We start from the raw sequence: 15,605 nt of genomic DNA, 5'->3' as shown, positions 1-15,605 counted from the left end.
GGACCTAACAGAAGAAGAAGAGATCAAGAAAAGGTGGCAAGAATATACGGAAGACCTGTATAGGAAGGATAACAATATCGGGGATAACTTTGACGGTGTGGTCAGTGAGCTAGAGCCAGACATCCTGAAGAGTGAGGTTGAATGGGCCTTAAGAAGCATTGCTAATAACAAGGCAGCAGGAGACGACGGCATCCCAGCTGAACTGTTCAAAATCTTGCAAGATGATGCTGTCAAGGTAATGCATGCTATATGCCAGCAAATTTGGAAAACACAAGAATGGCCATCAGATTGGAAAAAATCAACTTATATCCCCCTACCAAAAAAGGGAAACACTAAAGAATGTTCAAACTATCGAACAGTGGCACTCATTTCACATGCCAGTAAGGTAATGCTCAAGATCCTGCAAGGTAGACTTCAGGAATTCATGGAGCGAGAATTGCCAGATGTACAAGCTGGGTGTAGAAAAGGCAGAGGAACTAGGGACCAAATTGCCAATATCCGCTGGATAATGGAAAAAGCCAGGGAGTTTCAGAAAAACATCTATTTCTGTTTTATTGACTATTCTAAAGCCTTTGACTGTGTGGACCATAACAAATTGTGGCAAGTTCTTAGTGGTATGGGGATACCAAGTCATCTTGTCTGCCTCCTGAAGAATCTGTATAACAACCAAGTAGCAACAGTAAGAACAGACCACGGAACAACGGACTGGTTTAAGATTGGGAAAGGAGTACGGCAGGGCTGTATACTCTCACCCTACCTATTCAACTTGTATGCAGAACACATCATGCGACAAGCTGGTCTTGAGGAATCCAAGGCTGGAGTTAAAATCTCTGGAAGAAACATTAACAATCTCAGATATGCAGATGATACCACTTTGATGGCTGAAAGTGAAGAGGAACTGAGGAGCCTTATGATGAAGGTGAAAGAAGAAAGTGCAAAAGCTGGCTTGCAGCTAAACCTCAAAAAAACCAAGATTATGGCAACCAGCTTGATTGATAACTGGCAAATAGAGGGAGAAAATGTAGAAGCAGTGAAAGACTTTGTATTCCTAGGTGCGAAGATTACTGCAGATGCTGACTGCAGTCAGGAAATCAGAAGACGCTTAATCCTTGGGAGAAGAGCAATGACAAATCTCGATAAAATAGTTAAGAGCAGAGACATCACACTGACCACAAAGGCCCGCATAGTGAAAGCAATGGTGTTCCCTGTAGTAACATATGGCTGCGAGAGCTGGACCATAAGGAAGGCTGAGCGAAGGAAGATCGATGCTTTTGAACTGTGGTGTTGGAGGAAAATTCTGAGAGTGCCTTGGACTGCAAGAAGATCAAACCAGTCCATCCTCCAGGAAATCAAGCCAGACTGCTCACTTGAGGGAATAATATTAAAGGCAAAACTGAAATACTTTGGCCACATAATGAGAAGACAGGACACCCTGGAGAAGATGCTGATGCTAGGGAGAGTGGAAGGCAAAAGGAAGAGGGGCCGACCAAGGGCAAGATGGATGGATGATATTCTAGAGGTGACGGACTCGTCCCTGGGGGAGCTGGGGGTGTTGACGACTGACAGGAAGCTCTGGCGTGGGCTGGTCCATGAAGTCACGAAGAGTCAGAAGCGACTAAACGAATAAACAACAACATTTCAATAGCACGTTCTAGCAACTGGTATTCATACATTGACATGTCGTGGCTCATTGTCCTTCTTCAGGCACATCCTCACTGTATCTGTCACTGCATCAAGGTATGATTCAGAATATGATCTGGTAGGCAACAGAAAACATTTCCCCACATCATAAGACAGCAAAAAAGAATGTGATACTGAGTTAGCCTCTGTTGGCCTGGTGTTTTTAAGAGAAGCTAAAATAGTGGTCAGATGATCTACCCAGCCTTTCCCAAAATCAATATACACCTCATTGTGAGCATGTTTAATAGTCTGATTCATACATTTCATTTTGGCAGAAGGTCACAGTCTTTAGGTCAGTTATGTTAGTGCATGTGCAGGGTGCTGGAAAGCGTTTGGCCCAAGAGATGAGAAAGAAGTCACCAGGCATTTCAACAAAAATAGTTGTATTCAAACAAACAGAGAACATAAACAGTTTCCATCCAGATCCCTGGAGTTCTTAAAATCTTCTGTTTACAAAAAGCATATTTACAGTCTTACATACACGTACACGCGTGCATGCTGAGCAAGGGCTGAGCAAGATCTGGCAAGGATTCAAATGCAGAAGAAGCAAGGGCTGAGTTTTAAAATGCAGCTTCCCTTATATGGTCATCCAACACTTAACTTTTCTGACCTCTGCTTACCTTTTAACCTGAGAACAAGGTCGCCTGACCCTTTGACTCTGCCGATACTTAAGAAGTAATTTGTTATGATGGTACCAGGGCTCTGGCTTATTCCTTGCAGAATAATAATGATATATCAACAAGTCATGCTGGCTAGGGAATTCTGGGAGTTGAAGACCACACAGCTTGAAGTTGCCACAGTTGAGAAACACTGCTCTAGGTAAAGTGGAGCTACTGTCTGTTGTCCAAGGAAGCACAAAGGGTCTCCGTGTCTTCCAATACATCCCTACCTCTTCAGGATTGTACTTGAAACACCCTTCCTAATTTAGCTTCTTGACAATTTCAGCTGCTGAATTAGTTTTTATAAGCAATGTTTCAGTTCAGGTTGAGGATGCATCAGTGACTACTAGTAAGTTCTCATAGCCTTCTATGGAGGTGGGTAACAAATCAGTATAGTTCATGTAAAGCCTATGGAATGGATCCTGTGCTCCATAACCTTGGAATACTAGTGTGTCTGGAAAAATTGTTCGCAACTTGTTTTACCATTTGCCTTTGTTCAGGCCATTGAGTAATATGTGTGTGGGATATTTTATTTTATTTTATTTATTTATTTATTGTTTTATTTATTTTCTATCCCACCTTTATTATTTTTATAAAATAAGGTGGTGAATATACCTAATACTCCTTCCTCCTCCTATTTTCCCCACAACAACAACCCTGTGTGGTGGGTTGGGCTGAGAGAGAGCGACTGGCCCAAGGTCACCCAGCCAACTTTCATGCCTAAGGCAGGACTAGAACTCTCAGTCTGTCTATGAAATTATAACATATGTTTTACTTTGTGATTTGGCATTTAAGGTTCAAACTCCACATTCTATCTTGTACTCAGTTTCTTACCAAGTTATTTGTCCCAAAGCTTCAGCACTTCATTGACTGTGAAACCAGTCTTTTTGGTTTTAGAACTCAAGTCTTTATTTCTATCCTCTACTTATGTATTTTTATAAGTTGCTTTTTTCTGTATATCACTGCTTTGACCACACCCAACATGGCAGCCATTTTTGAAAAGTACTCATAATTCTTACACAGAATTCCAGATGTGAGACCCAGAAGACTACTGATGACCCTATAGAGCCTCCTAGAATAAAATATTTTCTTTGCATCAGTTACTACATTATTAATGTTTTAATTGAAACTTATTTTAGAAGTATATACAAACATGCAGTCCCTGTTTGTCTCCTCAGTGTTAAAAAGGATTAGGGTTTCTTTGCCAACCCACAGCTTCTATTTATTTCAGTAAAAGTATAATAAAAAGGGCAAAACACAATTTTAAAAACTCAGTTATTTTGGACCAAGAGAATATTTTTCAACAAGGTACATACGTTTTATAATTATCCAATGCACTAGGATATTTAATTTTCATATCAATTAACTTCTAACATTTTCCCATCATATGACTTAACTCTAAAGACAATCACTCTCACTGCTGATGTTACCTAGTTGGGTAACGAAAGGTTTGCAACCAAGCAACCAAACTCAGCACCAAGGACTCTACAAACTGGCAAAAAAAAATGCAGCATAGGCAAAACAGGCTTCTGATTCCTATGGTGCTCCTTTTTTTTTTTTTGGCTGTTCAATCGTGTCTGATCCTCGGCGATTGCCTGGACGAGTCCCTGCAGTTTTCTTGGCAAGATTTCAAAAGTGGTTTGCCATTGCCGCCTCCTTAGGGCTGAGAGAGAGTGACTGGCCAAAGGTCACCCAGGCGGCTTTCATGCCTAAGGCGGGACTAGAACTCTCAGTCTGTCTACAAAATTATTACTCCTGGTTTCTAGCCGGTTGCCTTAACCACTAGACCAGACTGTCTCCTGGTACTCCTTACTGTCTTACTATTTACATTTTGCCTTCTTATAGGCAACTGTGTGTGCTTCAGAACAAGATATTGAAGTGCAATTAGTCACATTTTTAAAAAATGAATTAGAAGCACTCATGGAGATAAATATGACACTGAAGGCAGTATTTACATTGCCTCCTAGATAAATATATACATAAAAATACTAATGTTTTTTAAAGAATGCATTAAGTCTGGTACTTGCCAAGGGAGATTTCTACTGATACTGAGGATCCCTGCTTATGTACACAAGAAAATTAACTAAATGGTTTTTATGGAATTCACATTTTCAGCATGGAAATAATCTACATGTGTAATAAAGAACTCTTTGATGTTTTTATGTATCAGACATTTCAGTCTTTGACTTGAATAACTGAGAGCTATGTTCTTTCTGGCAGTGCATTTTGTCTAAAATGGGGAAGATACAAATGATCTAGAATAAATAAGTAAAAACATAAAACTTAATAATCGTGTTTTTTCAGTAACTTACTACTTTGTGTTTTCAGTGAAAATAAAAATCAGAGTGTTGCTCAGTTTTGTAAGATATCAACTGTGTATCCAAGTAACATCAAATGATAACAACAGGTGAGGAAATCCGCCTGTAAGCCACACTTGACTCGCAACATTCCTCTGATGGCTCTGTGGCTCTACAACTCCCCCAGCTTAACCGCTTGGCCACTAGAGGGGGATTAAGGAACAAATTGGTATCTTTAAGTCTCTGCAAAGCTTAAGGGACCCATTACCCCTTATCCACCCCACCAACAATATCTGTTAAAAGGGACAGAAGGTTTGATAACATCTACTCAATTTTTTTGAAAAAATCCTTCCCCGACCATTAAAAATTTGGCTGGCTGAACTTTTGGTATGCCAAGGAACACACTGAAATAGTAAGTGTGGTTGTGGCTTAAAATTAATGGGGCAAGGAAGAAATAATATCTCCTCCCTCACCCCCATGACAATTGGGAGTAATTGGGAGAAGTGCTGAAAGAGAAGCAATATGCTTTTAGTTTCAGCCTGTTTTCGCAGGACTGGATAAGGTTTTCTGCTCCTGAAGTGAAGATCTCTTTGGGATATTCTCCTTGGAATATATTCTTCTGTTTTTCCTTCTGGCTATTGCTGTGCTTTGAAGACCTAATTTACTTACTGGCAGCCAGATGATTATGGCCTGACAATAAGTAATACTGAAAGAAATCTTAGTAAGTGAATGATTATCCTTCCCTATTTCATATAAGGGGGATGGGGGTGGGGACATGATGGCCCTTACCAGATCTGAGTATAAACAGAGCCAGAGGTCCCTGGGCATTATTTAGCCTCTGAGTTGGCTGAACTTCCTGATACAGAACCTTTGTTAAACTCCTCATGGCTTTGTCATGCCTCACATAATATGCCCAAGACTCCAGCTAATGATAGCCTGGAATCCCATCACAACAGAGTTAACTCCCTTGATAATGATTTACTATCCAGTTCTTTCCACCAGTCAGCTACTACTAGAATCCAACAAGCTAACATTAGGAGGCTGACCAAAACTGGAATACTGGAATGCCCTTAATTATCTGGCTTATCTGGCTGAATGTGAATTCACTTTTTTGGGGGGGGGATGAATGAAATTTTTTATTATCTCTCAGAAGCAGCCCTTAAAATTATAAATGCTCAGAAGCAATGCCAGGAGGGAGAGGAGAGAAACCTTTATTTACAGGTGACAAACCCTAAAGCAGTTCAGAAAGATTCTCAGTTTAGCACCAATACCAAAATGCTTGCCCAAGAATACTATGATCACCAAATGACTTAGAACAAATGGTAAAATGAATTTCTAAAAACTGAACCATCTAACAGAGAGATCTGAAATTAAGAATCCTAAAAATAAACTGGCATAAAGCATCTTGAGAAAGGCAGGAATAAAAGAAGTAAAGTAACTTGTCACAATAACTCTGAGTAGAAGAGTGTCCAAACTTCATAAACAGCTTATAGGAAACCAACTGCTGGAGAAGACATCTCATTTCCTATGGGATGATTTTTCTCAAATGAAATTGCAAGACAGAATCCCAGAATTAAATAAGAAATTGTTTGACAGATCTTGGCACCTTAAACTGGCATGTATAAATTACCCCAAACCTAAGGGTCTTCCATCTCAGGAGAAACACAAGTTACTCTTCTTAAATTGCCTCCAACCTGCATTTCAGGCCAAGGTCCCTGAAGAAGATAACAAAATAGAATACCTCTGCTACAACTGTGCTACTGCCTAAGCAATTGCTTCCTTGATCTGCAGCATTGGGACAATATCTAAACAATTTTCTTAACTGTTATTCTTTTCACTAGGAACATTTCAGGAAGACTGAAGATACCTTGGGATTTACAGAACATTGGAAGGGATTAAATATGTCCAAAATAACTACAGAACTTCTGTTGGAAAGAGCAGTGCCCAAATCTACAAGGCTACGAAAGATCAAAACGCTGAAGTGAGTGCACGTATGTGTATACAGAACTCCACAAATCTAGTTTTAAGAAAAAGAAAATTACAGCATTACTCTTAGTCACTCGATTTTCTCAATCTTTGCAGCAAATTCAGTTGTAATTCTATCCTCCTCCTTTCTCCCCAAAACTACAACTACAGAGTTAAGTGCACAGAGTTAACCTAAATCACAGAAGTACAAAACTGAGCATATTACTATTATTTAATTTTGTTGTTGAGTATTAATCTTTGTATGCCGCCTAGAATCACTGTGGTGAGATGGGCGGCCAAATACATTATTTAAATAAAATAAATAAATGACTGCACCAACAACAATTATGACAACTTTCAATCTGAGGTTGATACTATACTCTGTAATTGAGTTATACTCAATAACAGCTTTGCTAAATCTAACCATCCATTCCCCCATCTGTTTCCCAGAATAATTAGTGGGACGATTAAAAAAAAAAAGGACTTAAATATAATTCTTATCCCACTCCTATTCCTGAAATTGCTCTGAAAAGCAACTGGAAATTCTTCAAATTATAAAAAATTGAAAAATCAGCCTTTCTCAAATTATAAAATATAAATCAGCCTTTTGACCCTGGAGGAACCCTTGAAATATTTTCCAGGCCTCGGGGGACCCCTGCACATTCAGGCTCAAATATAGTCCAGAAGTTACAAAATTATTATATTCATTTCATGGGTAGGCCTGTATATATGCATTAACAGTGTTCTTAAACTAAATGAAATTTACCTCTTTAATGTGAAGTTGCCCGAATTTGAAATAATTTTTTAAATAAATCATGATCTTCCAGGGAACCCCTAGTGACCTCTCTTGGAACCCTAGGGTTCCCCGGAACCCTGGTTGAGAAACCCTGATGTACATAATAGTCTATTACGTCAACAGTGAGTTATTAAGTTAACAGTGGATTTTAAATAAATATGTTAATTATCTATTAAATTAAAATTTATTATTGAAAACTTAGAATAGGATTCAGTCTAGTAGCAAATTACCTGGTAAGTAACATACTAGCCTGTGTGAGACAATACAGGTAGCCCTTGCTTAACAACCACTTGTTCAATGAGCATTCGAAGTAACAATGGTGCTGAATGGGTGGTCCTTACAACTGGTCCTTGCACATACCTCTGTCACATTGTCTCTGTTGTCACGCGATCAAAATTCGGGCACTTGGTGAGCAGCCTGCATTTCCAGCTGTTGCAGCATCCCACAGTCATGCAATCATCATCTGCGACCTTCCCTGCCAGCTTCCGACAAGCAAAGTCAATGAGACATGGTCATGTGAAGTCCTAGCTTAACAAACTGCACAGTCGTTGCTTAATGACTACCGCAAAAATGCTGATGTAAGTTGTCACAGTCACGTGGGGTCCTCGCTTAACAACCGCATCGCTCAGCGACCGAGTTTCTGGTCTCAATTAGGGCCGTTCAGTGAGGACTACCTGTATATGTTTTTCATCTCAGAGAGCCTGATGTTTCTGTTCTATGGATTTTTGACATAGAACAAAATGTTCCAAAATATGGATGGCATGAGGATCAGTAGTATATGGAATCTTTTTCCCCTCCAGCCTGTCCAGGTTGCAAATAACCACAGAAGATTTGGAACCACAGTTATTCTCTCATCTCCGCCATCTCCAGGAACTTGATCTCTCTGACAATCTCTTAGAACGGCTTCCTGACAATCTCAGTTTGCCAAACCTCCGCATCCTAAACTGTAACAACAATCACCTGGAAGATGTGACAGCCCTGCAGCAGTTTCCACAGCTGGAGGAGCTTACCTATATCAACAATGTATACCTGACAGTGAGTATATCGGGCAGCCAATAGAGGTTCTAGGTACTGCAACTACTTCTTGGAGCACTGCTGTCCTCATATACCTGGACAGTTGCAGTAAGAATAGCAATAATTGTAATACCTTGATGTCCTAGAGTAAAGAAATTCTGCCCAGTTTGGGATTGTTAAACATTCTCTAGTCTCATCATGTTTCCTCAGTGAAATGTATGATTTATTTAATTTGATGCTGCAGTGGCTCCTCATCTATTCCATCACGTTACAGAGTTGAAGCCCAAAATTTAAGGAAAGGAAAAAATGGGATCTGGTATATTACATTTGATTTCAAACATATGAAAATATACATATTGCCTGAAAGTACAGTTTTTAAAATGCAAACTTAACTCAGTCCTAATTGATTTTCAGTTGTACCTGCCCAGATATGTTGCCTCTTAATATATGTCTAAGTTAAGGTGCAAAGTTGACCTTCCATGCTCTTTCCCCATTCTCTTCTTGAAGTGAAAGAAGTGAAGGTATGAAATGTCCACTTCCAGTTTTATCTGAATCTCAGTGAGCACTGCTTTCTCAAGACCCATTAAATTATTTCTGTGAGATGTCACTTAAAGATTTCAGGATGTAAATGAAGCTAAATCAGTTTAAACAATTAAAATACTTTTATCATTTTATAAGAACAGTTGCTATGTTGTTCTTTAAAAACACTTGAGAATTTTTCAGAGAAAGTTTTTAAATATCCAACACCAGCTAATCTGAGAGCCCTTGATGAGTATACACTTAAATAGGTAATTTATATAAAATGTTTGATTTGAGACACAACTTCTGACAGATTGTGGTCCTTTTTGTTATGATTCTGTAGGAAAAAAATCATAATTGAAATAAAATCGGCATGGAGGAGAGCTTTTTAAACCATCTCCTTCTAGGTTGATCCTATCTTCTTAGCATTCCTGAAATTTATTCACTAAAGAACTAATCAGTTCAGACCAACTGGATCATTGTAAATTCAGGGTGCTGAATCTAAGATGCTCTAGATGGCAGTACATGGCAGTGTTGGGCTGAGTTGGACTACAGGGGCTTATTGCATGAACGTTTTAGTTTCAAGGGTTCTTTCAAGACACTGCTCTTTTCCTCCCTAGCCCAGCGATGATTATAAGGCTGTGTTTCTTTTGCAAAATCTCCGTCAGTTGAATGGCAAAGACATTACTAAGCTGGCCAATCATGTGAGAGTCGTCAACAGTCGAGAGCTGACTAGTAGGGTAAGTGATGAAATAAGGATACTTTCTTAGATGCTAAATAAAAATTATACAGCATTTTTAAAGGAATTGGAGGAAATTAGTAAGAGCGATTTTTCTTTTTTACAAAACCTTGAAGCTTTTTTGAGAAGAATGGTATAACAGTGGTTTAAATAAATACTGTGCTCATCAGTGATGCCAAACAGAACTGTAGCTTTGACCTTCATATGCACACTAGAACCCTGCTGATCAGGAATATATATATATATATATAAAATGCATAACTAAGCAATTCTCATTTTCTTTCTCTGCCTATAGCAAGGTGGAAAAATGAGGCACCAAAGGCAGTCAACATGTTTCTTCGTGGAAGCACGAAGGAACATGTTGACTGCCTTTGGTGCCTCATTTTTTATTTGGTGTATTTAAGCAACTAACAACGTAATCCTTTGCATGTCCATTTAGATATAAGTTTTAATCAGTATAATGAAACTGAGTCCTAGGTGAGCATTAGAATTGCAGCCTAACTCTGTAGTTCTCATGCTTATTAAGAAAATGTTGGCTGATGGATCTGGTTTTATTAATATCATACGCTTTTTACTGAGATATGCTCTTTTTTTAATATGATGCATGCCGCCAAGGGTTTCAGTTAGATGAGTTGGGTTGCATATAATTCTAAATCAATAAAAGACTAGAATATACTTGATAGTGATATTCTGAAAAACTCTTATATACCTCCCACTGCATTTTGGTCTGGTATTACTGTTACCATTTCTGGACTCTGTTGTTTGTCCCTAAGTCCCATGCGTCCATTTCATTAAATACTCAGCAGGATTGTTTTTCTTTCTATCTTACTTTTAATGTAGCATTGTGTATTCTTTCCCAGAAGAAAATAATACATATAGTAATAATTATTGGCTGAATATATGTAACACAAAAGAGAAAGTAAAATAAGTTTTTTATAAAAACTTACTAAAAACTTTACAAGTTATGAATTGTTCTGAAAAGTTTTACATAAACATTGCTTTTGTTTTTTATGAAATTTATATACATTATTGGGGATTGGTGGTCTTTCTGGTTCTTTAGTGCATGGCTACTTCCATCCTGGGCACTTATATCAGATTTCCTGAGTGTCCCTTTGTATGAGGGGAGATATCACTTATCCTACAGTCCATTCCTTTGCTATTAGAGCAAGTTTGCATGCCTATTAGACACCTAGGTGATTAGATTAACCTAGGGGTTAATCAGATAGTTTAAGAACAGTGAGCAAGGATATTATCATATCATAAGTAATATAAAACTAGGCTGTAAGATTGGGGTGTTAGAAAGCTGTCAGGAACTGATTAGGAACTGACTGTAAAGGAAAGGAAGGCATATGAAGTGCAGGTATAGTGAAGCTAAAATAATTCAGCAATAAGGGCTTTGGATGATTAACAGAAAAGTGGAGATCATTGCAAAGCTAAAGATCAACATAATATAGTACCTTATTATAAATATGTAGCAATACAGTTCACTTTATAAGTTGTACATTAAATTAGTTATCCTAAGAAGTTTATATTTATGGCTATGCATATTTCCTTGGAAGTAAGCCTCATTGAATTTAATGAAACTCCTGAGTAAAGAGACTGAAACAGTTTCTTGTTTCTTGAGTTTATCACCTGCCACAGTCCTAAGATTCTTGGCGGCCTATAGTGATGTAGACATAAAAATAAAATGTCCATGGTGAAAATTAAAATTATAATGTTGTAAAATCATAAATAGAGCCAGTTTGGTTTAGTGGTTTAAGGCACCAAGCTAGAAACTGGGAGGCTGTAAGTTCTAGTCATACCTTTGACATGAAGCCAGCTGGGTGACTGTGGGCCAATCACTCTCTCTCAGCCTTAGGAAGAAAAGAGCAAAATCTTGCCCAGAAAATGTCATGGATTTGTCCAGGCAGTTGCCAGGACTGAAGACTGACTTGAAGGGACCAAAAAATCAAGAATCATAAGACCATAGTTAAAACCATCCATCCTAGACACCAAGCATTACTACAGCCTTCCAAAACAACTCCGTTTGCAGTACAGATAGTTCTCACTTACCAACCACACATGGGACCAGCAACTCTGTCGCTAAGCGATGCACTCATTAAGTGAAACATCATGTGAACGTGCGGGACTTACAACATCAATTCCACTGTGGTAGTTAGGCAAATCACTGTGGGTCGCTAAGTGAGACATCACATGACCATGACTTGCGACTGCTGGCATCCCCATTGACTTTGCTTGTTGGAAGCCAGCAGCGAAGCTCACAAATGGTGATCATGTGACTGTGGGATGCTGCAATGGCTGCAGGTTCGAGAACCAGTTGTAAACCTACTTTTTCAGTACCATAGTAACTGAATGGTTGCTGAACGAGCAGTCGGTAAGCAAGGACTACCTGTAGTTTCAAGAAGACTGAAGCTGTATAGCCTCCCTTCAGGTGGGAGGCTATTCCAAAGTATATGTGTTGCCAAAGAAAAGCAGCACCTATGAGTCTCCATAGAATGTATCTTATGGCGCTCAGTGGATGCCATTTTGGGATTCAGAGGACTTACAAGGGAGTAATTGAGTTAAATAAGAAAAAAACTTTGCCTCACAGGCAGGCTCATCTTTCCTTGAAAATAGCAAGTTTTTTTCTATTTAGAGTTTGAGATACAGAGAAAGATAGTTGTGCTGGAAAAAGGAACCATATGGAAGGAGGATAGAAAATGAGTACTCCCTGTATCCAGCTATTACTGAAATATTATCTATTATATTATTATATTAAATACAGTTTGGTCTAGTGTAAGGCAACGGGCTAGAAACCAGGAGATTGAGAGTTCTAGTCCCGCCTTAGGCATGAAAGCCGGCTGGGTGACCTTGGGCCAGTCCCTCTCTCTCAGCCCAACCCACCTCACAGGGCTGTTGTTGTGGGGAAAACAGGAAGGAGTATTAGGTATGTTTGCTGCCTTGAGTTATTTATAAAAATAATAAAGGCAGGATATAAAATAAATCATAAATAATTATCATGTAATTAATTTTAATTAATTTTAATTATTTAAATAATATATAATTATAAATGATAAATAATTAATGATTATTAAATAATTAGTGTATTAAATATTATACTCTTACCCAACTATTATATGTAATATTATACTATCATATTATCTATTATTGCTTACCTTCACTTACCTCATAGGTGTCCAGGTACCCTGATGAGCTGAGAACAAGTTCAAGTCCCTGAAAATAATGGAAAAGTGTAGGTGTAGCTTTCATTTTCTGACATGTCCCTTACGAACCCGGAACCGAATTTTGTGACCAGAAGAGAGAAGGAAAAAGGCCCATAAGAAAAGCTTGCACAAAGTGGCCTACTCTAGTTCCTATGTCATCTAGCTGCCTTCTACAAGTGCCTTTAAGCTTATTCCTTCCTCTCTTGTATATGGACTTGTTTATTTGAAAAAACAAAACCCTAGTTTTTCCATCAACAGGCACCTAAAATGCAATGCCTTAAGTTGCCAATGAAATGTGAAATGAATTATGGATTTTTTAAAAGCTTGATTTATTTAGTGTGTGTGTATGATTTTTTTTAACTTTTATAATTTTATTCTTGAGATATCAGTTGTTTTCTTAATCTAAACACAGTAACAATATTTGGGAAAATTTCTTAGAAACTCAGCCACAGAAAAGCAGCACAACCAGTGCTTAAAAGATAGGAAGACAAACGTTAGATTAATATGGACCGCTAAAAAAAGCCCTGTTTCTGGGGTCATTCATGGGTGAGGTCAAAAAAGTCAAGATGGTGCCCCCAACTGTATGATTGAAAATCCACCGTGTTTTAAGATGTGGCACATCCACAATGCACATTTCAAAAGGATGAGACCTTGATCATGTGGTTGCAGCTGCTATCTTGACTTTTTTGATGCCCCCTATGGATGCCCCTGCCTATTTCTTTCCTGCCATCTCATCTGCTGGAGGCAGCTTGAATAGAGCGTTAGCTAAAAATCTCTAATGCTGTACCATGGAAAGCTTTGTATAGGACCATGTGTTGTTTCCCAGATCAGTTCAATATGCTTCTTCCTTTTTTCTAGGTCTCTGCTCATTGGGGGAAAAATTTTCGGAACCAGATGCCTAAAACGCTGTCTCCTGAACAACTGAAATCAATTAGAAAAAAGTTCATCAGGTCGGCACAAGCTCACGTAGTACATGGTCCCAGCTCGCTCAGTGATTTCACACGATGGAGGGTAAATTCAGACTATGAATCATTTGCAGTCTTTTGTCATGTTGACTGAAATGTAGAATTTTGATCCTTCCTAGTCAATATTATGTCTTCATCCAGCTGTAAAGATAAATGAATGAAATTTATAGGCCCAGAGGAGAACTGAACACCTAACTGACTGAATTTTGCATATTTTGCATACTTTAAACCAAGGAAATTAAATGAAACTCAATGATGTAGATGAAATGCTACGATGTAGAAAGAGCACATCAGTGACATCCTTTTGTATTTAGCTGATTGCTACTTATGCACTTGATACTTGACAGTAAGTTTTATCCTGCAGAATTCTTGAAATAACTAATATTTTTATAAAAATCAGAGAAAGCTCTTCAAAATGCATTTAGCCAACAGTACTGGGTGTAAACTGTACTGGTGAAACAAATTTGTGTAACTTGAAATTTTAATTTAAGGAGAGGTATTGTGCTGCCTTGCCTTTCAGTCTCAGTATCCTCACTGGGAATTTTGAGAAATGAAGGAATCAAAAATTCAAGGCCACCAGATATGAGAAGCTTTTTTAAAAAAGTGATTTTGTGCACATTAGACTAGTCTCTAAACCAGATAATCATTGAGTTTTTTAAAAAGTCAGCACCTAAAATGTAGTTATCAGAATGTGTTAAACTTGTTTAGGATTATGTGAGTTGGGGGGGGTGTCATCTCAAAATTAATATAATAAAGGAAAGCCTTTGGGGTGTGCACTCGCTCTCTCTCACACATTCTCTCCTACAACTGAAGAAGGGCAGGGTTCCACAGGCACACTTCGGCTTTTGGAAAGATTTCAGAGTAGGCAGTGAATGCAGAAAAAACACTTAGAAAAACCACTTATTAAAAGGACCTGAGGTCAAGTATATCAGATTTGAAAAACAATTAAGAAGAAGGAGGTGTGTTTTCATCAGAGGATCTCCCAAGCCCAGCTGGGCTTGATGGAGAAGAGCATAAAGGACATTTCTCATGTGTGGTTTCTTGAACCTCTGAATTGAAAAGCTGCTGCTTTATACAGAAGGCTTGCTTAATGGCTCTTTGTATTTTGAAGTATGTATATTTTGAATTTAAAAGCAGACAAAATTTCATAAACAATTTATCTGTCTCTAAAAGTATTTGGTGTAAAAGTTTTAGTGATAAAAATCTTACATCTGGATAACTTTACTAAACATGTATTCATTCTGTATAAGGTCTTTACGTTTGCTTTCCTATTAGGTTTTGCCTAATTCTTCATTTTGTAAATATGTTTCCTAGGAGAGGATAAGCAGATATTATAAGATATAATGGTATTATAGAAGAAATGGAGCAATATAATTTTTTCCCATCTTATTTTTCCTTTCTTTATTTTAGTGTTTCTAAGATAGCTATCTGCTGTGACAAATAACTCACTTGTTATAATTGAAGTTATAGTGGGTTTTAGATCCAAAGTTCATTCAGAAGAGGCTGGAATCCAGTTTTCATAGCTTGGGAGGCCATTCAAATAGATTTAAGAAACTTGTCTGTATTAGTTGCAATGCTGGAGAGAGAATTTATCTTCATAGCTTCTTGTTTTGCTCTCCTTATTCTAACACACATGATAACGATTGCAGTTTATTTATTTATTTATTGCTCAAATTTAGCCACCGCCCATCTCCCCCAAAAGAGGGACTTTGGGCGGTTTACAAGTAACTAATGCATCAAAATTCCTGTCTGCAAGGAAGTGGTGTCT

The 15,605-nt window shown here is 38.1% G+C and overlaps 1 protein-coding gene across 2 annotated transcripts in view; it reads left to right on the top strand.

The window, feature by feature from the left end:
• LRWD1 (leucine rich repeats and WD repeat domain containing 1) overlaps positions 1 to 15,605 on the top strand; it is a 61,082-nt gene that overhangs the window by 24,839 nt on the left and 20,638 nt on the right. For both annotated transcript variants that reach the window (XM_063297983.1, XM_063297991.1), the window contains exons 2-5: positions 6,478 to 6,617; positions 8,198 to 8,432; positions 9,551 to 9,670; positions 13,731 to 13,883. In XM_063297983.1, the coding sequence (XP_063154053.1) occupies positions 6,538 to 6,617; positions 8,198 to 8,432; positions 9,551 to 9,670; positions 13,731 to 13,883 (588 nt within the window). In that variant the 5' untranslated portion in view covers positions 6,478 to 6,537. The remainder of the gene's footprint in view (positions 1 to 6,477; positions 6,618 to 8,197; positions 8,433 to 9,550; positions 9,671 to 13,730; positions 13,884 to 15,605) is intronic.

This window comes from Candoia aspera, chromosome 1, assembly GCF_035149785.1.
Source record: "Candoia aspera isolate rCanAsp1 chromosome 1, rCanAsp1.hap2, whole genome shotgun sequence".
Taxonomy (NCBI): Eukaryota; Metazoa; Chordata; class Lepidosauria; order Squamata; family Boidae; genus Candoia; species Candoia aspera.
The sequence above is the reverse complement of the archived record's forward strand: the minus strand, read 5'-3'. Positions and strand labels throughout refer to the sequence as shown.